This window comes from Coptis chinensis, chromosome 6 (genome assembly GCF_015680905.1).
Source record: "Coptis chinensis isolate HL-2020 chromosome 6, ASM1568090v1, whole genome shotgun sequence".
In the NCBI taxonomy this organism is placed as follows: Eukaryota; Viridiplantae; Streptophyta; class Magnoliopsida; order Ranunculales; family Ranunculaceae; genus Coptis; species Coptis chinensis.
The window spans coordinates 1,035,427-1,059,819 of NC_141461.1; the positions used below are offsets into that span (position 1 = coordinate 1,035,427).

At 42.9% G+C, this 24,393-nt stretch overlaps 2 protein-coding genes and 1 pseudogene across 2 annotated transcripts; 1 reads left to right on the plus strand and 2 right to left on the minus strand.

Moving 5' to 3' along the window:
* Positions 1-11,538: 11,538 nt before the first annotated feature.
* Positions 11,539-12,674, minus strand: LOC147490518 (uncharacterized). Its single transcript, XM_086565370.1, has 2 exons — positions 12,393-12,674; positions 11,539-12,246 (listed from the first exon to the last, which is right to left on the minus strand). Exons 1-2 carry the CDS (start codon positions 12,672-12,674, stop codon positions 11,539-11,541), a joined length of 990 nt encoding a protein of 329 aa, XP_086421496.1.
* Positions 12,675-13,321: 647 nt separating this feature from the next.
* On the minus strand, positions 13,322-14,194 carry LOC147490519 (uncharacterized). Its single transcript, XM_086565371.1, has one exon. It carries the CDS (start codon positions 14,192-14,194, stop codon positions 13,322-13,324), a length of 873 nt encoding a protein of 290 aa, XP_086421497.1.
* A 3,061-nt stretch (positions 14,195-17,255) lies between these two features.
* On the plus strand, positions 17,256-18,084 carry LOC147490520 (cytochrome b561 and DOMON domain-containing protein At5g47530 pseudogene; annotated as a pseudogene).
* Positions 18,085-24,393: the final 6,309 nt, after the last annotated feature.

The window sequence follows — 24,393 nt, forward strand, 5'->3', positions numbered from 1 at the left end:
AGACAGTTACGTTTGTTTTATATTTTTATATTTATGTTATTGTTTACAACGTCTGGAAAATGGGCCTTGTTAGTGTGTGACTTGGGTTTCATACATAAGAACTGTCATTGCAAATATCCAGTGTTTTTTGGAACCACATATATATCATTACCACCTGATTATCTATGTGTATTTTTACTGGGAACACGATAAATTTTATGAAATGTTACCTGGGTCCGAATTTGCGAGAACCTATCTTAAATATGAGTTCCAGAAAAAGGAAAATCACTCATATTAATCACTGATGCAGTATGACCATCTCAAGACCGAAGAATATTGAAGAAAAGGTCTTTGCGACATGTTCAGTGCTTGCAAAAAAGGATTTACAAGTTCTATATGTTATCGACCCATTTAAAATCTTTGAAAGAAACCCAACTTCAAAAATGATTAACTTATTATTGTAAACCTGAAAATTGACTGGTGAAATGAAAGATTTAAAAGAGATGAATCAAATATTAGCTGATAATAGTATATGACCACCGTACCTATGGTTTGTGCATTGAACATCAAACAACATATTACATACATATACTCAACTAATCATTCCTTCAAAATCCATGAAGCTACGTCAACTGAATATAGGCCTAATAGTTGGTGTAAAGGATCGTTTAGGTCTTTTTCTGATTACTGTAGCTAAAGGGGGTGATTAGGGTCTGGATTAGACCGAGTTCGCTTCTGAGCGAGCTGCCTACGTATCTTCTCTTGATCTCTTTTTCGGGGAGAGAAGAATCAGGTCCGACGTAGTTCCATTAGGTGGTATTTATAGGCTTTGGGGATTTTAGATCTTTGGGACACGTGGATCCTTATGAACAAATGTAGGGAGGAGATCTTGAACAGGTGTTGAGTAACCCTTCCTATGAGTTGTATGCTGATTGGGAGTGGGTGAGGTAACCCGTATTTCCCGGTAAAGGCAAGATTTTGGTGATGATTACATAAAGTGGGGTATGTCTTCATCCGGTATGCGTTCGGTTTCGATCTTACGCTTTGTTTTGCGATGCCTCGGCCGGGATTTGCCGCATACCACCTATCACGGAAGGAGCTGCCACGTGTCGTTCTTGGAGGTCGATGTATTGAAGTCGCGTATGCAACGTTTCTTAGAGAGCTGCTACACAGATCGGTCTTGGGGGTCGTTGTATTGAGATCGCTTATGTTTCGCCTGCAATGTTCCTTAATGAGGATATTGCTCCCCTACACAGCCCCCTCTCAGTAGATTGGTTGTATTCGTGCAAGCGAGCTGCTGAGAGAAGAAACAACACTTGGGTGAAGCATGAGCGAGCTATGGTGATCGTTGTGACTGAGATGGCGCTGAGTTCAAATCTTGTAGCTTGATGGTTTTGGCGGGAAAGAAAAATTAGGGCATGGGTGGCACGTGACAGAATGATAGCAGTTGGAAAGGAGTCGTGTCGCCGCGTTATTCGGAACCCATGAAAAGACAGGTCCTTGGACACGTGTGTGGGCTATATGATAGGCCGTAATCATAACTTCTTGGGTACTGAACAGGCGGTTGTGCAAAATCAAATTTGGGATAACCAAAAAGGCATTTCCAGGTTTCTTCTTCCGCAAAAACGCAAACTAGGGCTCTGCAGGTGAGTGCTTCTGTTGCTGTTTGCTTTTCATTTTCACTTTGCTTTCTTCGTTCGGTAGGGTTTGTTAAGTTGGGAGGGTCGGTGTTAGGTTGTAGGGTTTAAGGTAGGGTAATTTGAGAAAAAGGAAAGACTACAATGTCGGATTCGGCGACACTTCGCTCGGAAGAGGTTCGGGGAGATTTCACCGAGCCGCGGAGAGTATGAAGAGGAGAATGAAGACTCATTGAGTGGTGGTGGTGGTGGTGGACCGAGGTGGATGAAGAAGTTAGGGTAGAGGAGGTTAACGGTCGATCCGGGTCGGGAGGATGGCGTGGCTAGTACGTCGGGTCGAGGGAGATAGCGGCGGTAGGTGAGTTACGCCTAAGAGCGGTAGAGCATCGTCTTTGCTAGCTTCGTTTCCGAGCGGCGGCTTATGGGATCAATGTGCCCGACACGGAAATATCACGAACCCGCCGAAAGTGAAAGGCGTCCGTAGTGAGAGGTACGATCCTCCGAATGGTGGAATAATCATCTGTGAAGGTCAGCTAAAAGCGTACATGCAGATACCGTTCTCGAAATTGGTTTGTGACTTCTTGAGTTACTGTGGGAAGTCTCCATGCCAGTTCGTTGGTAACACTTGGCGACTATTTAAGGTGTTCGACCTGTTGAATGCCAGTGGTGAATACCACATAGGGGTGTCTGACGTAATAGAGCACTACGTAATGAGGCGGTCTGGTAATCTGAACTTTAGCTTGCAAACCATGACGACTCGTTCTGCTGTGCTCGATGGGGTAAGCAATGAGGCCTGGACGAAGAGGCCGTTGCTGTTAGTTGGCAACTACTGTGCTAGTGGATGTAGGTTGCGAACTAGGAAGTGTAGCCTAGCTGGTGGGTAGGCTTGTATTGCTTTTGACACTTTAACGGGTGAGGGACTGTGTTTCTAACTGGTTCATCTCTTTTCTTTGTTTGTAGAGTTCCTGCGGCGAAACTTAACCGACGCGGGGAGATAGAAAGGTTCGCGGTTGAGTCGAGAGAAAAACGGCTTAAGCTTCGAATTTGCTCATTTCTTTGAGGAAAAAGGAGGTCTTTGCGATCGCGGAGAAAAGGAAGGCTCAAAAAGAGCGAGCTCGGGTCGAACAAGCGGGTGGTGATGGAGAAGCGGACAAGTGATCGATAAACGGGAGGACCGAGATCGAGGCCCCGGGGCCCTCCTCGTGGTGGTGGAACCGAAATTTGGTAGTTCGAGTTTTCGTCCTGAAGGGTTAACTATTGACGCTCCTGTGGAACTGGAAACTGTAGCCTTCACTGCTCGTCCCAGGGGTAGGTCGGAGAAGAGAAGAGCTGAAGCGGCGGAGCCAGAGGGGGCTCGAATGGCGAAGGTTGTGCGACACGGTCGGGGGGAGAGCTCTAGTGGGGGGGGGGGGGGGGGTGGTGCTGGCGGTGGGCGCCGGAGTCGGACGAGGCCTGAGCAGGTCATGGACTTGGCGACCTTTGGTGGGGGAGCTAGTCCATCTCGAGGAGGACGGGAACCCAGTCCGCTAGCAAAAGCGAAGGCTCCCCGCAAGGCGAGTGGAAAGGCTGTTGTGAGTGCTGATGACCTGGATGCCCAGTTCGTGTATTTAGATGAACACGAGGAGGCGTTTAACGATAAAGCCGCATCGATTGCAGTTTCAGGTCGAGTAAGGTATCGGCTTGCTTGCTGGAACAGATCGCGTTAGATGGCAATCGCAAGGAACTGGATGAGAAGGGACTGGCGGATAACATACGGCGGATGGAAATCGCGCAATGTCTGGTACGTGGGTTTGTCGTCCTTTGATATAGCGTGTTTTGTTATGTTCGTTGCTTTGATTTGTTTATATTCGTTGACTATGGCAGCTTGTCAGTGGTTTCCAAAAGTTGAACAAGATAGTGCAGTTCGCTGAAACGGATAGAGAGTCCGGGCCGGGCCGCCGAGGAGTGAAGAATGTGCGTGACGCCGCTAAGATGGAGCGTGAGGAGCTTGAGGACTGTGGAAGGCGATGAAAATCTGAATCTGGCGAAGATCTTGAAAAAGATCTTGAAAATTTGAAGATCCGGAAGGCGAAGCTAGAAGAAATTTGAAGGGAACGTTCGCGTCCGCGAATCGTGGAAATTAGAATTTGAACGATTATACCCTACTAATCGCAAGAAGGTTGCTTTCGGGGCAGCTACTAAGGCCTATGATAATCTGGATGCGGACTTCTTAGATCTGGAAGCGGATTACAAGGCTTTGAAGGAGGAACACGCGCGCTGCGCGTCCCGTACCTCAGTGGAACAGGTACGAGGAGACGGTGGTGGGGCGATTGCCTCCTCCTTGATCATGCCAGAGGCCGTGGTGTCTGAAGCTGGAGCTGTTGCACCCGACGCGCTGATGAGTTTGGAACTTGATGGCGTATCAATCGTAGTGGACGGAAGGGATGCTGAGGTCGATGAAGCTTTTGAGGTTGCAGAACTACCTGTGGGGCCCGGGGAGGGCGAGTTGTAAATTTGTTGACTGTCGTTTATCAGCTTAGATCTTTGCGATCTGATGAGAACTGGTTTTCAGGGTAACTCGATTCGCGCCTTTCTTGCATTTCGTATTACGTTTTGTTGAATGAGTTGGTATCCCGTAGTACTAGTTCGGGGTAACCATATGAAGTTAACTTTTGCGTAGCCGGGTTGGATTTCCTGAGTAGTCTCAGCAGCCCGGCTAAAGAACGAACTGTATGAAAGTGTTGTGTAAAGAAGGTCGTTATTTGCTTTCCTGCGTTGTTGCAGACTTGTTTCTCTTTGTGCGTTTCCTGTATTGATGATATCAGATCGCTCTGAGGGGAATGCCACGTGTAAGACAGCGAGTGGCTCGAGGGGCGCAATGATGGTGGACAGTTTGGCTGACGTTTGGCGTCTCAAGGTAATTATGACGTGGTTTGGAAAAGACGTTTTCTTGATAAGTGAAACTGTTCGCGGAATACCAAAGGTGTTTGAACGCTTGTTCCAGCTTCTCTTCTTCTTCGCACTGTGCATTTCTACTACCTCTGCTTTGAAAGGTAACGTTGCTTTCCTCGTTTAAACATGTCTGGCTAAGCATAATCCTGCTCCGGTATTTAAGTTCGATTGTGTCTGCTTTGTTCGTAGGTGTAATAATGGCAGAATGCAGCAAGCGGAGTAAAGGAAAAAGGCGTTTGAGAGAAACTTCGCCACTGGTCATGGAGGAGATAGAGTTCTCCCCGCACGTGCATGGAGACCGGGGAAAGCGGAAGGCTGCGTTGGTGGGAACTAGAAGCAACAAACGACCTAGGGAGAATTTGGTGGCCAGAAGCGAGTCCCCGTGTCGGCAATCCGCTGGTGAGAACTTCGTTCCGCGACACAGGGGCGGGGGGGCGAAGTTCTACTACGTGGGGAAAACGGGGGGAAGAAACGCGACGATGAAACGCCGATCAGTAGTTTCCACTCCGCCCCCATAGCGAGTAGCCTTCTGAAGGGGGTCGTGCTGGATGGTGATAAGGCGGAGGTAAAGGATGAAAGCATGGAAACGCTTCTAGGGACGATGGATATGGCGGCTTGTCTGGTAAACGCGTGATGCAGTAGGTGTTTATGGTAGTTTCGAATGTCTTTTCGGTCTGTGAACTTTGGTTGTGCAGTTTCTTGCAGGGTATGATAGACTGAAGAATGCTGTGCAAGGCATGGAAGCTGATAATGACGCGCATGTGGATTTGGTCATATCGGGCAGCCGTGGGAGAGTCGGAGAAAAGGAAGCTGGAAGTAATGACGACGCAGGTATCGTAACGTGGCGAGAACGCCGCTACCGGGATTCTGAACTTGACCGAAGCTAGATAAGGAGGTGGCGAAAGTGACTGCTTATGCCAAGAAATGCCAAGGGGTCGCTCGCGAGGCAAAGGAAGCATACACCCTGGCTTGTGCCGAATATGCCGAGATGGACGAGAAATATCATGTCCTGAAGAGAGCGGCTGATGGTGAAGCGCAGGAACAAGGGATGCGGGTGATGCTGATCGAGGTCTGCTCGACATGACGCTGGCAGGAGTGCGACCCCACAAGATAAGCATGTCTTAACTGATGTTTAATGATGTAAGGTATTTCGTTATGGGAATTTGCGATGATGTGTTGATTTTGCCTCTCTTATATGGGAGTAAACAATAGAGCTGTACTTTCAGGCTTGCCTGAGCAGTTCGCTGCACTGGTACTGAGAACTGGTTTCCACGGAGGTGGCAGTTCGTTGGTTTGTTTAAGACGTACCGATCTGGATTTTCTGGGTAGCCCCAGCAGATCGGTAAAACGAGCTGTAATGGCTATGGCCAAGCACTAGTATGGATTGAATTTAGAACGCATGGCTACTGTTGATGGTTTGCATATATTCTCCTGCTTATTATGCGCGTGGTTGGTAGTTCAATGCTCAGCGCGCAGAAGTGTTTTCCATGTAACTGTGACTATACTTCGTTTGTCACCTTGTTTATAAGAGAGAACTGCTAGGAGCCTGCTTAGAAGTTATGACGCGAGGCTGAAGAGGTCTTCGTTAGGTGTATTCATTCTGAATTTATAAATAATGCTGCCGGGAATGTTTTGCTTAGGCAGGGCGTGGTAGCGTATAGAAACGGAATGCCCATTGGTAGTGTACGCATGTGGTCGACCCTAGAGTATAGGTTTTCGACGAATGATAAGTGACGAGACTGTGGAACCTATAAGCTCTAGAGAGCTGTATGGGCGCGGAGAGCGTTCTCGTGTGGTCGATCCTAGAAATATAGGTACTCGACGTAACAAGAGTTGGAGAGGCTGTAAAGCCTGTAAGCTCCAGAGAGCTATATGCTCGCGGAGAGCGTTCTCGTGTAGTCGATCCTAGAAATATAGGTCCTCGACGTAACAAGACTTGGAGAGGTCAGAGAGCACGTGGAGCTCCAGAGCTATATGCTCGCGGAGAGCGTCTCGTGTTGCCGATCCTAGAAATATAGGTCCTCGACGTAACAAGACTTGGAGAGGATGTAGAGCACAATGAGCTCCGAGAGCTATATATATTTCGCGGAGAGCGTTCTCGTGTGGTCGATCCTAGAAATATAGGTCCTCGACGTAACAAGACTGGGAGAGGTTGTAGAGCCTGTGAGCTCCAGAGAGCTATATGTTCGCGGAGAGCGTTCTCGTGTGGTTGATCCTAGAAATATAGGTCCTTGACGTAACAAGACTGGGAGAGGCTGTAGAGCCTGTGAGCTCCAGAGAGCTGTGGGCTCGCGAAGAGCGTTCGCGTTTGCGAGAGTGTGCTACTGGCTAAGGGTGGCCAACCAAGTAAACGTGTTGATTATCTATGCTGTGTAAACTGTTGGACTTGGCAATACAAGTAAATAGATTATATTGTATTAGTTAACACAAGAAACTTATATTACATTAATGTGAACAAAAGGATATACGACATGAATGGCGCTACTGGTAAAAAAAATTTCAGTAGATAGGTATTCCAAGGTCGAGGCAACATCTGCCCCTCTTGGGTTCGGATCCAGTATGCTCCATTGCCGACGATGCGTTCCACAATGTAGGGGCTTTCCCATGTGGGTGCTAGCTTGGAATCGTCTTGTGTCTTTTTCAGCACTAGGTCGCCAGGCTGAAAAGACCTAGGATGAACTCGCTTGTTGTAGGAGTTCTTCAGAGTTTGTTGATAAGATGCGACTCTGATGGCAGCTAAGTCCCGCTTTTCTTCCAACAGGTCGACTTCGCGTGATAACACGGAGTCGTTGTGTCCCGACTCGACAAGTTCTGATCGAGTCGTAGTGACGGTCAGCTCGGTGGGAATTACGGCTTCTGTGCCATAACATAGGGAGAATGGTGATTCACCGGTGCTGGAGCGAGCTGTGGTGCGGTGAGCCCATAGAATATTCTCCAACTGATTTGGCCATTGGCTCTTATTCTTCTCAATCTTTTTCTTCAAGGTTTCCAAGATGGCCTTATTGCTGGCTTCCGCCTGACCATTACTCTGAGCGTACTATGGAGTAGAAAATGCATGAACTATTTTCCACTTTGCGAGAAATTCTTTAATGGTTCGTCCTCGGAATTGGGGTCCATTAATTGTCCATGACGAGTGTGTGTGGCAGCCCAAATCTGGTGATGATATGAGTCCAGATGAAATTTTGGACATGCGATTCTTTGACATGGGCTAAAGGAATGGCCTCGACCCACTTGGTGAAATAGTCGGTTGCTGCTAAGACGAACCGAAAACCAGTGCTTTTCTGGGGGACGAATGATCCCATAATGTCCATGCCCCACATGTGAAATGGCCATGGGCTTGCGATACTGATCAGTTCGCGCGCAGGTTGGATGATATTGTGGCCAAAAGTTTGACACTTGACACATTTGAGGACGTATGCTTTAGCATCGATCTGCATCTGGGCCAAAATATCCCCGCGAGAGATGGCCTTATGGGCTAAAGAAGCGACCGCCGGCGTGATTTCCACATTCGCCTTCGTAGATCTCTGCGAAAACTAACTGACCCTGCTCTGGAGTGATGCACCGCAAGTGTGGGCCACCAGCGGATTTCCTGAACAATTTGTGATGGAACAAACAATAACGTCGTGCTTGATAGGGGATCTGTTTAGCCTTGGTACGCTCCTCAGGGAGTGCGCCATGCTGGATATAGTCGATAAGAGGTTGCATCCATGTTTGACGCAACTGACTGGCGGAGAGAGGGTAGAGGTCGCTTATTGCCAGGGTGTGCTCGACTTGGTACGCAGGTCGATCGACGACTTCGATGAGTAGTTGTCTTGGGGTGCAGCTCGGGGTCTGGGTTGCTAGGTAAGCTAAACTGTCCGCATGACGGTTTTCGTCACGCAAGAAGTGACGGATGTGTACCTGCTTAAAAGAAGGCAATAACTGATGAACGACCTGAAGATATTTGGAAAGATTACCGTCATGGGTAGTGTACTCTTTTGCAACCTGGCGAACAACCAGCTGTGAGTCACTAAAGACTTGGAGCTCGTTGACACCGAGCTGTAGCGCCATACGAAGTCCCCTTATCAGTTCCTCGTACTCCGCCTCGTTATTGAAAGTTGCGAAGTCGATGCGAACTGACTTCTCCAGCACCGTTCCATCGGGTGAAACTAAGACAACCCCTATGCCACTGCCGCCAGGATTGCTAGAACCGTCTACAAAGAGAGACCAGGCGGACTTGATGTGCTCTTTCGAATCTGGGAGGTCGGTTTCTTGTTCCCAATGGGGTTCATCAACAGGGAAATCTGCTAGAAAATCGGCGACGACCTGGCCTTTCTGAGAAATCCGCGGTACGAACTCCAAATGGTGTTCCCCGAGTTCTTCGGCCCAAACTGCCATTCGAGTAGTCTTGTTTTCTTTGTGGAGGATTTTCTTCAATGGGAGGTCGGTAAGAACTTTGATTTGATGCGCCTGAAAGTAAGGCCTGAACTTCCGTGCTGAATACAACAAAGCAAGCGCGACTCTTTCCAGGAAGGAGTAATTCTTTTCCGCTGGCGTGAGCGTCTTGCTTGTGAAGTAGATCGGTTTTTCGGAAGTGTTGTCCTCTTTGAAGAGAACTGAGCTGATGGCGAAATCGGATACTGCCAGATAGAGCCCCAGAGTCTCTCCATCAACGGGTTTGGCTAAGACGGGGGGAGTGGTGAGGTACTCTTTGAGAGTGGCGAATGCTTGGTGGCACTAATCGCTCCATGAGAACTGCTCGCCTTTTTTAAGGAGTTGCAGGAACGGTCTACACCGATCGGATGCCCTTGATATGAATCGGTTGAGTGCAGCGACCATGCCGGATAATTTCTGTATTTGTTTCTTCGTGCGGGGATCGGGCATATCTAAGAACACTCGGATCTGGTCTGGATTCGCTTCGATCCCTCGCTGAGACACTTGATACCCTAAAAATTTGCCGGAGGACGCGCCAAAAAGGCATTTCTCTGGATTCAGTTTCATGCCCGTACGGCGTAGTCTGGAGAATGCTTGTGCAAGATGGTCAAGGTGATCACCGGCTTTTTTTCTTTTGACGACCATATCGTCGATGTAGACCTCCATGGTGTCGCCTAACATGTCTTGGAACATGTCAGTGACCAGGCGTTGATACGTTGCTCCAGCGTTTTTCAGGCCGAACGGGAGAACGTTGTAGCAATAAATCCCTTGTTCGGTAATGAAAGAGGTCTTCTCTTGATCCTCCTTTGCGAGTGGGATTTGGTTGTACCCACTGTACGCGTCCATGAAGGAGAGAAGCTCATGACCCGGTCTGGTCGACAAGTCGGTCAATACGCGGTAGGGGAAAACTGTCTTTTGGTGTAGCCTGATTTACATTCGTAAAATCGACGCATAGGCGAACTGTGCCGTTCTTTTTGGGGACTGCCACGATGTTAGCGATCCACTCCGGATAGTCTACTTTTCTGATAAAACCGACTTGCTTGAGTTTGTCGACCTCGTCGTTGATGGCCTTTTGAAAACGCAGGGATAGTCGGCGGGGTCGTTGTCCGACTGGTCTAGCATTGGGACGAACATTTAATTTATGGCATGCGATTGCAGGATCTATGCCAGGCACATCAATATACGACCAAGCAAAAACATCTTTATTCATAGATAAGAAATTTACAAGGTGGGTCCTGATGGTGGGGTCGAGGTTAGCCCCTACATATACAAACTTGGGGTCGTCTTCGGTGCCTAGGTTCACTTTTTCTCATTCTGCTGCTGGAGGTTTTGCAACTGATGGCGAAGCTGCGGGGCGATTCGCTACCGGGGGAGGTTTGAACACTGTGAGGGATCTTACGACAGGATTGGTCGCTGAGGGTGGAGCGACCTGTGCGGCAACGTTGACAGGGATACCCACGACCTGGGGAGTGGGACCTGGCTGCAGGCACATTGATGGTGTGGCTGCGGCGGGCATCTGTGGCGGCCTAACACGAGCTGAGACGACCTCGGATACTCTATCTGACGAAGGTACGGACATTGGATCAACGCTGGAGACCTGTGCTGGCGAAGGAAGGACTCGGGGAGCGAGTGCGGGTAACTGCATTGGAGAGAAAAACTGCTTGCTAGAGCCCCCAGCGCTCTGTTTGGCAGTTCGGGGCTGGACCTCGGCAACTAAGTCATGTGCCATGGTGTAACTGGTGGGTTCATGTGCGGGGGCCGGTACCCGGGCAGTCTCATTGGTTGACATGATCTGGTTACAATGGTACGCTTCAAGCTGATTGCTTCGAAGTTCCATCATTCCTCTAGGTCCTGGGAAACGGAGAACTTGATGCAACGTTGACGGTACGGCCTGCATCTGATGGATCCAACGGCGTCCGAGTATGGCATTGTATGACGACTTGCTATCTAGAACGCAGAACCGTGTATTGCAGCTGATCTTGTCCTCTCTAGATCCCACCGACACTGGAAGTATAATATCACCAATGGGATCGGCCCTGAAACCATTGAACCCATAAAGGGGGGCGATCGGGTCGAGGAGGACGAACTTGGGAAGGTTCATCTCTTGCATGGTGTGGTAGAACAAGATGTCACAGGAACTGCCGGGGTCGATCAGGACGCGCTTAACTGTCCAGTCACTAATTTTGACATGGACTACCAATGCATCATTATGAGGAAGGCAGACTTTGCTTAAGTCGGCCTCCGTGAAAGTGATATCGCCTGCGCTGCGACCTGAACCACGCGGGGCGTGAGCGGCCTGTGAAGTGAAATGATAGACTTCCTGAAGAGCGCCGACACGACGTCTTTTCTCTTGGGATGAGGTGACGGAATCGTCCGGGAAAGTAATCACGTGAATAGTTCGATCATTGTCACGATCGGAGGAGTGCGGCCTTCGTTCGTGGCGCGAACGATCTCGTGGACGTCCTCTGCTGCGAGGACGAGCTGGAACCTCGCGGTAGTGACGGCGAGGTGGAGATCGACTACGTACTCGGCGAGCCATCAGTTTGTGACGCAAGTCGCCGTCAGGGATGCTAGTGTACTATTTTATATGTCCGGCTTCCACTAGATCCTGGAGATAATGTTTAAGCCCCCAGCATGGATCAGTTTCATGGCATTTGGCGTTGTGAAATGCGCAAAATGGCTTGTCAGGTCGATCTACTGGTTGCCTCACATCGGGCCGAAAGAAGGGGGCTCGCTTAATCTTATCTAGAATGTAACTGGGGGAGCGCGTCAGGATAGCGAACTCTCTGCTGTTGTCTGGTCGGATACTGGCTTTTGGTACAAGCGACCTAGAGCGCTTCTTTGCCCGGTGAGTACGATCGGAAACGGCTGCTACCTCCTGGTTCTGGTCTAAGCCGTGGAGCTTCAAAGTTTCCTGCAACTTGATGTATTTGTCGACGCGAGCGTAGAGCTCGGACAATGTCTCGGGGCGTTCCTTCATCAACGACCTGGAGAGGTCGGTGTTACGCACTCGGCAAGCATTGGAAAAGGCCAGTGTGGCAAAAGATTCTTTCAAGCTGCTTTCCATGCACAATAGTTCGGCCTTGAACCGTCCTAGGAACTCACGAATAGTCTCATCTTCCCTGAATGATAATTGAAACAAAGAATCAAGATCTGCCTTCTTCCGCCTGTTGTGGACGTACTGGCTGGCGAACAAATCAGTAAGCTGTTCGAAGGTTTGGATAGAACCAGATTCTAGTGAAAAGAACCAATCAAGAGCGCCATCCTTGAGCTGGCTGGAAATAATCTGCAGTGGAGATGATCAAACTCGGGTGAGCTGTAAAGTGCTAAACTCTGAATGTAGCGAGCCACATGCTGACCAGGGCACGTGCTGCCATCATACATGGGAAAGCGTGGCTGGATAAAGTCTTGTGGAGAGGGTTTATTGAGGACCTCTGCGCTGAACGGGGACACGCGATATGTCTTAAGCATCTTGTGCACAATCTGTGTCGAATCCTTCTTTACGGCGTTCTGACCAATCCTTTGTGATAACTCGTTAATCTGTTGAGTAACGTCGTTGATGCCGTTCTCTGCTCCGTTACCGACTTGCTGTTGCTGGTAACTATCCACCTGAGCTCGTAAAGTAGCATTTTCCTCCCGGAGCAAGGAAATGCTCTCGTTCGTTATTCCCAACTGGTGGGCAAGGTGCTGGACTTGAGCTTCGAGGCTAACCATGCTTCGTGGGCTTGAGAATTGGTGATGGATGAACTGATTTAAGGTGGTTCTCAAGGAATCGAAACCACAGACGGCGCCAATGTAAATGATCGTTTAGGTCTTTTTCTGATTACTGTAGCTAAAGGGGGTGATTAGGGTTTGGATTAGACCGAAGTTCGCTCGAAGCGAAGCCCCACGATATCTTCTCTTGATCTCTTTTTCGGGGAGAGAAGAATCAGGTCCGACGTAGTTCCATTAGGTGGTATTTATAGGCTTTGGGGAGTTTAGATCTTTGGGACACGTGGATCCTTGTGAACAAATGTAGGGAGGAGATCTTGAACAGGTGTTGAGTAACCCTTCCTATGAGTTGTATGCTGATTGGGAGTGGGTGAGGTAACCCGTATTTCCCGGTAAAGGCAAGATTTTGGTGATGATTACATAAAGTGGGGTATGTCTTCATCCGAGGCGTTCAGTCTTCTGCCTGTTTTGCGATGCCTCGGGCTGGATTTAAGCGTACCACCTATACGGAAGGAGCTGCTCACAGGTCGTTCTTGGAGGTCGATGTATTGAAGTCGCGTATGCAACGTTTCTTAGAGAGCTGCTACACAGATCGGTCTTGGGGGTCGTTGCATGTATTGAGATCGCTTATGTTTCGCCTGCAATGTTCCTTAATGAGGATATTGCTCCCCTACAGTTGGTGTTCCCATTCTCAGGAAATCATTTCTGGTATCTTTTGGAAGACAACCTATTCTTCCTTCTGGCATTGAAGAAGGCAATATCCTTGATTCACTCACTACCCTCCTTATATCCTGATGTTGTTGCTGCTGCGCAACTATTGAAGCAACATTCATCTCTTCCTCCAGCAGCATTGCGTCCAAGTTCAAGACATTCTCTTCATGACATGTACTCTTCTCATTATCATCATCATCATCAACAACAACAACATCATCGGCTTCATCAGACTTGACATTCTTTTCTGGAGCTTCTCCATCACTCAGTGTCGATATGGATGATGATAGTATATTGATATCTTTATCGTCATTATCACAATCATTGGCAAGAACTTGGTCAATGTCGTTCTTCTTGGGGGCTAATTGATCATCGGCCATGTACATCATCCTTAGAACAAGACGACCATTGGATCTATGAACCTTAAAGAACTCGTGATGTTTTACTGGTACCTCATGCATAACAAGCCTACCATCTTTGTAGCTTCTCTTTAGAACCCATGGCATGTGACAGAGCATATTTTCTGTTCTAGCCAAAAGAGGTATAGGTGGAGGAAACTCTCTCTTCATCTTTTTCTTTTCATTTGAAGTATCCATGACAGAAAATGAAGGTTCTGATGATGAATGAGACGAGCATAATAGATTTGTACGACTAATGCATGAACGATTGCGATGAGGTGAGGCTGCTAATGACTTGAGACCTGGCTCATTTTCTGTCTTTTGAGTTGTATCATTTGTTGATGAAGAGAAAGAAGAGGAGGTAGAAGAGGACTTGTTGCCAAATAAAGTTGTTGCAATGCTAAGGATATCCATCCTGCAAACAAGGAGCTCAAATTTAGATTTTGATTTGAGTCAAAAGAATTGCACACATTTGAAGGAAAGATGCGCACATACATATGGTGCGATAATGCCAGCTATTAGACTACATCAGTTAGGAAGGAATTTTCAGTTACCAAAAAAAAGTTAGGAAGGAGTTTTTTCTCATAGTAAGACCAACTAATTCGTTTCTATATATTCATCCCCCATAAAAATGACAAGTGGTACTTTGTTAACCAACAAACAAAACCAGAAGTTTGGCAAATTGGATACAATCTCAATAATAAATTATGAATCAAGAACAACTAAATTTGGAAAGAAGATTGGACTACAATCCATGGATGTAAATTCCTTAAAAAGAAGGCCAAGTGGATTTTATTTTGCTGTACCCTTGATTTTGATCCAATTTTGGGTGGTCAAATAAGTTCCTTAAGACTAGCCATGCAGCCCGACCTGTTATTCTTAAACCCATCATGTCTGGGCCTATATTTAAGGGAAGCACTTGGAAGTTTAACATATCCATATCCAATAAGTAATACATATCATGATTAACTAATACATATCCATATCCATATCCAATAACTAATACATATCAATTAACTATTAACTAATACATATCCATATCCATATCCAATAACTAATATATATCAATTAACTAATCCATTGTTTTTTAAAATAGTGAGCCACATCAGCAAAGTTTTTAAAATAGTCCCTATTTGAAAAATAATTACTTGCCTTCTTACCAAACTAATCCTGAATTTGGTCTGCTCTCTAATTTAATATAAATTAAAATTGTCCTTTCATGTGTTATGCTAAAACAAAAAACAAAGCTACGCATTATTTCATTATTTCAAATGTACGCATGGGATAATAAAAAAACAAATTCTAAAAAACAATGGATTAGTTAATTGATATGTATTAGTTATTGGATATGGATATGGATATGTATTAGTTAATAGATATGGATATGGATCAGTTAATAGATCATGATATGTATTACTTATTGGATATGGATATGTTAAACTTCCAAGTGCTTCCCTTAAATATAGGCCCAGACATGATGGGTTTAAGAATAACAGGCCCGGCCACAGGTCGGGCTGCATGGCTAGTATTCCCTAATAATACTATTGAGATAGACAAATGATTTTATAAAGAGAAAAAAATTGTTTACGGGAGATAGGCTTATGGGGTATTGTTGGCTGCTTCTCGGGTGCTGATCAGTGCTCTGGGTGAGTGGGCTTGATTGCTCATGGTCTATGGACTTGATTCAATCCAGAAATAGTTTTCCACAAATGTACCAAACGCCCAGAAAACACATTCTTGACAAATGAATTTTGGCAGTTCACTTTCAACGAATTTGATTTCTTGATGAACCATATTTGGTGAACCAAACACAGCTTACATCTTTTTCTAAACATTTTTTTAATTCAAAGATGTCACCTAGAATTTCATTTTAAGCCCACATTCTTATGGTGAGTAGTTTCTAAATTCAAAGGATTGAATGATTGACTGAAATAACGGATTTCCCCTTTGCCGATGGCTAGCTTGAGTTGACTGGCAATTGAAGACAAATCACAGTTAACTACTTTTCAGCTTAATTAGTGTTGTTAATACCCATTGTTACATGATTTGATTTCCTTGAATCCGACTAAAACATTCCAAAATCTCTAGCTTAACACTTTTCAGCACATTTTCCTTGTTTGTCCACTGGGTGTATAAAAGCAGTTGAAACTTGTCAGAGATCACATGTTTAATTAGAAATACATTTTGGCTGAAATAAATTCTATTTCAAGGCCCCCTTTTTCAATGTTCTTAAAGTAAACATATCTTGGCTACAGGAGTATAATTTCCTTGGCATGTGTAGTAAAAAGCATGGACCAAAATATCGCCGATATATCTGATATATCGCCGATATATATTGGTATTTTGGTACACCGATATCGATATTTCCGATATATATCCACTGAATATAGAACTCTTTTTTTCCGATATATATCGGAATTTCCGATATGAAACATTATATCGCCGATATAATCGATATTTCCGATATAATCGATATATATCGGTTGACTTTTTGACCATTTTAAAATATAAATCCGATATTTCCAATATATTTCCGATATATATCCGATATTTTTGATATTATATTTCTGATATTTCCGATATTTTAAATAGTTTGGACTGGTTACCAAAAAAATGGATATATCCGAAATATCCGATATATATCGGTTTTAGGGTCGCCGATATATTCATCGATATCGATATTTTGGGCCTTGGTAAAAAGGAGACTCGAAAGTATTACTAAACAAAACAAATCAAATCTTCAAACTATTTCTGGACTGAGTCAAATCTTCAAACGGTTTTATTACAATTTTCCTTGTAACTTGTTTTATGACCTCTCAATTGAGTTTCCTTGACTTCTCCATCGATAGTGATTAGTTACTACTTACTAGTTAGGGAGTCAGTTTAGGGTCAGAGTATAACCATATCTCAACATGCACCCCTCTTTTAGGCTGAGTCCAATGGCTCCCTATCCCTTTAAAAGTAAGGCTAAAGTCAACAAATTTTACTCTTTATCATTAATTTCCTCTTTATATATACAAAGGATTCTACTCTCTATCTCTATTTTACTCTCTATATATAGCATCACGTCTATATATAACAGAGTTCGTGTTCTCGAATAGCTTGGTTTATTGTTCCGTAATTTTTTAAAATCCACAATGCAAGTTTTTCAACATAGTTGTCGTTTAATTCGAAAACGTTTAAAATGGTCGTACCTTTCAATGATATGGAATCATTGGTTAATTCGAATCATTAATTTTTTAATAATTCACCCTACAAGGAATGGGAACATTAATTTTTGCATCGCCGGTGGGAAAAGAAAGTGAGCAAATTAGGACAAAAGAAAGTTAGAAAATTCAAGACCAGGAAAGAGACGAATAACAATTTGGAGAACCTTTCTCCTGTGCCGGCTCAGTCAACAGCCACCCCCAACTCCCCTTATATCCCCTTAAAAACCTCCATCTCCCTCACAACTTCATTCAAGCAATATTCTTCTTGTCTCAATATTTCCTTGTGCAGAGAAGAACATTACTTCTCCTGTTTAGATCATTCATTTGCCCAGAGATCGAAACCAGGATCTTGAAAAGTAGAGTGTATTGAGATCATTTTGGGCCATTCATCATATTCACCATGGCCATGTTTTTCAGATCCTTACTACTTTTTGTGTGTCTGATCCTCACAACTCTTGTTTTGTCAACAAACGCCCAAACGTGTAGAAATAATACCTTCTCTAATAGATTTTTTGCTTCCTGTAATGATCTACCAGTTTTGAATTCTTCCTTGTACTGGACTTACATACCGTCGAACAGAACTGTAAATCTAGCCTATCGTAACACCGGTGTTTCTCCCTCTAGCTGGATTGCTTGGGCGATAAATCCAACTGGAAGAGGTATGGTTGGATCACAAGCTCTTGTTGCTTTTCAAGCTGGCGGTCAAATGAACGCTTATACATCTCCAGTTACTAGTTATAGCACAGCCTTGGCACCTGGAAATCTTACTTTTCAAGTTCCTTCTATTACTGCCGAGTTTGCCAATAATAATGAGATGACCATCTTTGCTACATTGGTTCTTCCCCCGGGAAATACTACGGTGAATCAAGTTTGGCAAAAAGGCCCAGTGATCGGGAATACTCCTCAAATTCATCCCACCACTGGAGATAATATTAGATCTATTGGAACTATAGATTTTCTCTCGGGTCAGTCCGAGCATAGCTAGTACGTAGATTCTCGTTTAATACCCGTTTTATACATTTTTACATATCTATCTAATAAAACACAATGGTGTGGGGCCCGCAGGGCCTCCATCCAGTGGTTACCATTGTCTTTTCTAAGTTGTGACATGGCAAAATAAGCCAATCCCAAAGAGTATGCTCCCTTATGCCCTAACTTTGGGATATATTGGATCTTATTCTTCAAACAAACTATGTATGCCCTATCCTAGCATTCATTCTTCCTGCCGCCGTCACTCTAGAGTTCATTCTTCAAACAACACAGGTAATGAGGTCTGACTTGTTTCATTTCCACAACCAACACAGGTAAATGATAAATAACGAAGCTTGAAGCACAGGTAAATGAGGTCGACTTGGTTTTCATTTTTTAATTTATTAATCAATCTTTTGTTTTATTAATCAATCTCAAAATCTCTATCAATTGATTGGTGTTAAAATATAAACTGGAATAACCAAAGAATGCTTTAAACATTGTGTACAAAGGAATTGCAGAGTCTTACAATGAATTGTTTCACAAATATTGGAAGAACCAAAAATGAACGAGGACTATTTAAAATTCAGAAAGGAGAACAAGCCCTGCACTAGCTAACTTCATTTATGTCGTTTACTAACATGAAGCACCATCTTTTGAAGAAGAAGCTTCCTCAATGTTCGGGGTGGAAGGATTAGAAAGATACTGTTTTAACCAACCCATTTCATGAGCTACATCAAGCATGCTTGGTCTCATCGTAGGAGATCGATGTGTGCACATTAGACCAAGCTCAATCATCTCAAAGATAACATCTTGCAAAGTCTTGGCAGAGTACACTGGGGGTTCTGGTGGTGAAAACCTTAGCAAAGTTTGTTTAACTAGGGGCTCAAGATTGTATGGATAGAGACTCTTCACCCATTCTCCCAAACTCAAACCTTGATCAAGCGGAATGTCAAGAGGCCGTTTTTCTGTTATCAACTCTAAGAGTAGAACCCGTAACTAAATACATCTCCTTTGCGGCGATCGTGTCTTCCCAAGCCATATTACGTAATCAACAATAATCAATAGATAATGAGTCGGGTTTTTACGTTGTGGCGAGTGCTAAACATCAAAACATGTACCATTTAAACAAAGAGCTTTGACATAGAAGTGCGTTTAGCATTTGGAATGTATGCTTGGTAATCATATTTTCTCATTAACCTGAACTATTTGCCCTCGGATTGGTAATAATCGTTCGATGGAATGGGAGACTAATGGTTCAGACCAATTTGTTTGTGATTTGTTACATGAATGATGCTTACTCTGTTGGATGATTCATGATTGGATAGGATTAATGATCCACAAGTAGTCCCTTTGTAGAGCAAAATGAAATCCAAACATCCTCGCCAATAGTCGAAGTCCATATCATATGGGTCGCATGTATAGTTAGTCAATAATTTGGTTTACGTCTCTCTCTCTCTCGCCGTATCCAAAAAAGGTATTGTTTAACCATTTAATTTTTTTTCTAAGAACCAGTCTTGATTAATTTAGTGTCTAGGAAAAGGGAAATGATGTATTAGGTTATTATTTTCATGAAGATGGTGGTTGCGCACTTGCGCTGCTACGCCTATCTAAGTATTCCAATATCAAAATTTATTACAGAAGTTGGAAAAAAAAAAGAATGTACTAAAGTTAGTTAATTGGTTATTTTGCAGAATAAGATATTGTGAATTGAAAGAACTCATCAGCATTCTGCAGACAACACATGCATGGCTATTTTTGGGCCGTGCATCTTTAATTCCATTTAACAAAAGATTGATTGCCTGTATTATGGCTGGCTAAACCGAAGGTAAATGAAGTGAACTCCGGTTTTCATTCTTTTAATTTATTAATCAATCTTTTGTTATTTATGTACAATGCTTTTGTTCATTCATTCTGACTTCAGTTTTCATTTGATTCATTCTTTATGTACAATGCTTTATGTACACTAATAAAGCAAATATTTATATGCGCCTCTTTATGTACACTAATAAAATGAGGTCCGGCTATTGTTTGTTCTTTGAAGCGGCGGTTCGATTCATGTGTTAATAATACCGTAAATATAACCTGTAAGTTCCCTCTTTATGTACGCCTCTTGCAGAAGACTGAATGTATAATTGTTCCCCTATTATTCAGCAAATATTATAAATGTAGATGACCGGAGCTTTGTGAACTCTACAAAGCTACGGGATCTCGAAATACCGTTTCTACCTGATTGCGCCACTCCTTTTTTTTTTTCTTTCAGAGCTCACTCTCAATGGCTAAAGCAAAGAATACCTTCCAGACTTTATCGAAGTCAATGTCTACCAAATGTTTTTGGATACATCTGCTCTTATTTTGCTATTCAGGCTAAAGCAAATGTTTTTTTCCTTTCTTTTACTTTTATATACATGTGTCATGATCAAGAACATACCCAACAAATTCACGTATGAGTTTACTCAATTTGTCTGTTTTTCTTGTTTAATCTGGGAGAGATTGGTTAGTGTTTTATGGTTAGTGTTGATGTGTTTATATACACTTTTACTTTTATATACAATTTTATATACGTGGGAGAGATTGTCGTAGGGTTTTATGGTTAGTGTTGATGTGTTTATATACACTTTTACTTTTATATACAATTTTATATACATGGGAGAGATTGTCGTAGGGTTTTATGGTTAGTGTTGATGTGGTTAAAAAAGACTCTTGACTTTTTCCTTCAAATGGATCGGATGGGTCTCTTTTTTTTTTTTTTTTTTTTCAATCTCCCTTTTGGAAAGGTTTAGCTTGACTTTCAATCGAGATCTCTTGGTTCCATTTTCCTTGAAGGTTAATATTTTTTGGTGTCATTTTTCTTTTGCTCAAATTCAAAACACTTATGTTTTTTCATTTTTTGTTTTGGTGTTGGGGTTGGGGCGGGGAATGGGGAAGACGACCTCCACTACCCTACTACTTTTATATATGTGGCATGGACCAAAATATCGCCGATATATATCGGTATTTTGGTACACCGATATCGATATTTCCAATATATATCTACCAAATATAGAACTTTTTTTCCGATATATATTAGAATTTCCGATATAAAACTTTATATTGCCGAGATAATTGATATATCCGATATTTACGATATATATCGTTTGACTTTTTGACCATTTTTTAATATAAATCCGATATTTCCAATATATTTCTGATATTTCCGATATATCCGACATTTTAAATAGTTTTGGACCAAGGACCAAAATATCGCCGATATATATCGGTATTTTGGTACACCGATATCGATATTTCCGACATATATCCACCGAATATAGAACCCTTTTTTTCCCGATATATATCGAAATTTCCGATATAAAACTTTATATCGCCGATATAATCGATATGTCCGATATTTATGATATATATCGGTTGACTTTTTGACCAATTTTTAATATAAATCCGATATTTCCAATATATTTCCGATATATTTTTGATATTTTCGATATTATATTTCTGATATTTTAAATAGTTTGGACTGGTCACCAAAAAAATGGATATATCCGATATATATCGGTTTTTGGGTACACCGATATATTTATCGATATCGATATTTTGGGCTTTGGTTTGGACTGGTCACAAAAAAAATAGATATATCCGATATATATTGGTTTTTGGGTACACCGATATATTAACCGATATCGATATTTTGGTCCTTGATATGTGGTCCTTTCGGCTTTTAGGCTCTTCCCACTTACAATGTTGACTTGTACAAGATTCAAAAATCACCAAGATTTTTAGAGAAACTTCTGTCTTTCAAAAATGCATGAGGATATTGGATTGTCTTCCACATGCTCTTCTTTGGGGTCCACCTTCTTTTACATTCGAACAAATGGCAATGATTTTTTGTCTAGCTTGAAGATTGGATTGACTTTTGAGTATAGTAATCAAAGTTCTACTATGTGTATGCTGAAATGTTAAAGGCAATGTTAAATATGTATGTATCCCTTATAGAGTGGACTTCCAACTAATAATTATTCAGAAAATATTCTTTAACGTAATGTGTGATTATTTTGTTTTCCTAATTTATTTTGTTTTATCAAACTGTTCAACCCTTTGTAGTTTGGGACTTGACTCATTATACTCACCGGTTCTCCAAAAAGTCTCATGGAAATTATATAGGAGCTAGAGTTGGAAGGTAAGCAAGGAAACCTTTTAGAACCTTTAAGCGGTCAACATTTATGTTAGTTCTCCTAAAGTTTGAAATGTATTTTTTTGTCTTTGGTTAAAAAAATGAAACTTTGAGTTGGAGAAAAGCAAAATAAGAGCAGATGACACCCTGAATAGTGTCCCGTGTGTAGTTATATGTTTTTAGTACTCAATTTAGTCGTATTTTAAATGTGTTAATTCTATTGTTTTAAAATGTAGGGGGTTAGATGTCACTCAATTAATCTAAGTAAAACTCTTTCTTTCTTATGGAGGGAAAATTTTCCACCATAAGCGATGTGACAGTTGAAATTTAAAAGCAGGAGAGAAATAGTAATTCCTAATGGGTCAGGTTATGATGAAGCAAGTAACTTACATGGGATGTTGATGTACAGATAATTACATACTTTTTCGATGAAGTTTCCTTAAGGCTTGGGATTTATGATAATGACCTTGACATTGGCGAATGAGGATGGGGTTTCTGGAAGAGTTATGATTGTCAACAATGTTATCTGTACTTTCGCTACTTTTTTTTGTACTTGGCGTACTTTTGTGGGTGCTCTTTTTGGTACTGTTTTGATGTCCTCATTCAAACCACTTGTGGGAGTCTGATTATTTATATGTTTCTCATATTGTTCTTATTTCATTTGGTTTAATTGGTGTTCTTCCATGTTTAAGTCCATTTAGATGAATGAGTCTAGAACATCTGTGCAAATCACTACCGGATTTATTGAATGAGAATTGTCTTTGCAGCCTTTTAACATGATCCAAAACATTGGAAAGTCATAAAATAATTGGGAGGTTTTATCCAAATTACCCCTTAGGTGGTTCAAGTTAGTGTGATGTCGAGTTTCTCAACCTAATAATCATTCTTGACCATAAATGGAACAATATCCAGTATAATAGAATCAAAACGGGGAGGGGGGTGTGTTCAAGTTTAGGCTGCTTCTACAAAGTTAGCGTCGCAGGCGACTCTATCAGTGCCATACGGCACGGGCATACCCCCTCTAGCTGGATTGCTTGGGCGATAAATCCAACTGGAAGAGGTATGGTTGGATCACAAGCTCTTGTTGCTTTTCAAGCTGGCGGTCAAATGAACGCTTATACATCTCCGTTACTAGTTATAGCATGACCTTGGCACTGGAAATCTTACTTTTCAAGTTCCTTCTATTCTTGCCGAGTTTGCCAATAATAATGAGATGACCATCTTTGCTACATTGGTTCTTCCCCCGGGAAATACTACGGTGAATCAAGTTTGGCAAAAAGGCCCAGTGATCGGGAATACTCCTCAAATTCATCCCACCACTGGAGATAATATTAGATCTATTGGAACTATAGATTTTCTCTCGGGTCAGTCCGAGCATAGCTAGTACGTAGATTCTCGTTTAATACCCGTTTTATACATTTTTACATATCTATCTAATAAAAAGCAATGGTGTGGAGCCCACAGAGACTCTATCCAATGGTTGTCATTGTCTTTTCTAAGTTGTGACATGGCAGATCCAAGTGTTTGGAGAGTTTGTGTAATTTTGTTAAGTGTAATCAATACTATGGGATCTATCCAAAAGTCAACAATTGCAGCTGGACTTATAAATTGTTGGGCTAGCCCATAAACTGTTAGCGCCTCCAATTGATTTGGGCTTATAGATAATGGGTAATTGGGATGGCCTTGGCGGCTGTATTTATAAATTGAGTTGTTGTACCTGGTCTTGTGCGAATATTTTCGCCTAAGATCGTGTATGCGCCTTATGCGGCGAGCGATGAGTTGTCGGGATAATGTCGCAGGCGCGTCGAGGTCTCGCGGGCCGTAGGCATGGGCATACCCTAGTAATATGAATAATACACGGATTTTATGATCCAGGCTTATAATTGCCGAATAATAAGGTCCCTGTTATAAAATCCGTAAGCCTATATGGATGCCCACCATTGAGCTCATATGGGGCACCTCCTCCTCCCATTCATGCATACTTCTATTAATAAGATTTCTTTATTTCATTCTTTTTATTATTCAATCTACTTTGGTTAGTGTGGTGTTCTCTCTAAGGTTATTTAATTTTAATACGTTATCAACACGAAGACTCTAGGAGCTATCAATTGCTAAGTACCATATTCTTCTACTCATTATCTACTGCACAAAAGCAAAGGTACGGGAACACTAACCAATTTGTTTTACCAGAGCAGTTTTTTGTTTTCCGCTTAGATGAAGGTCTTTCCGTAGTTCGATTGACCTGAAATTTTTACTGTACATACTCATAA

Excerpts from the sequence above, each read along its gene's own strand:
- LOC147490519 (XM_086565371.1), bottom strand. The coding sequence starts at position 14,194 with ATGGATATCCTTAGCATTGCAACAACTTTATTTGGCAACAAGTCCTCT.
- LOC147490518 (XM_086565370.1), bottom strand. The coding sequence starts at position 12,674 with ATGGTTAGCCTCGAAGCTCAAGTCCAGCACCTTGCCCACCAGTTGGGA. Across the intron at positions 12,247-12,392 it reads TGTCCCCGTTCAGCGCAGAG|ATTATTTCCAGCCAGCTCAA; the intron begins GTCCTCAATAAA and ends TCTCCACTGCAG.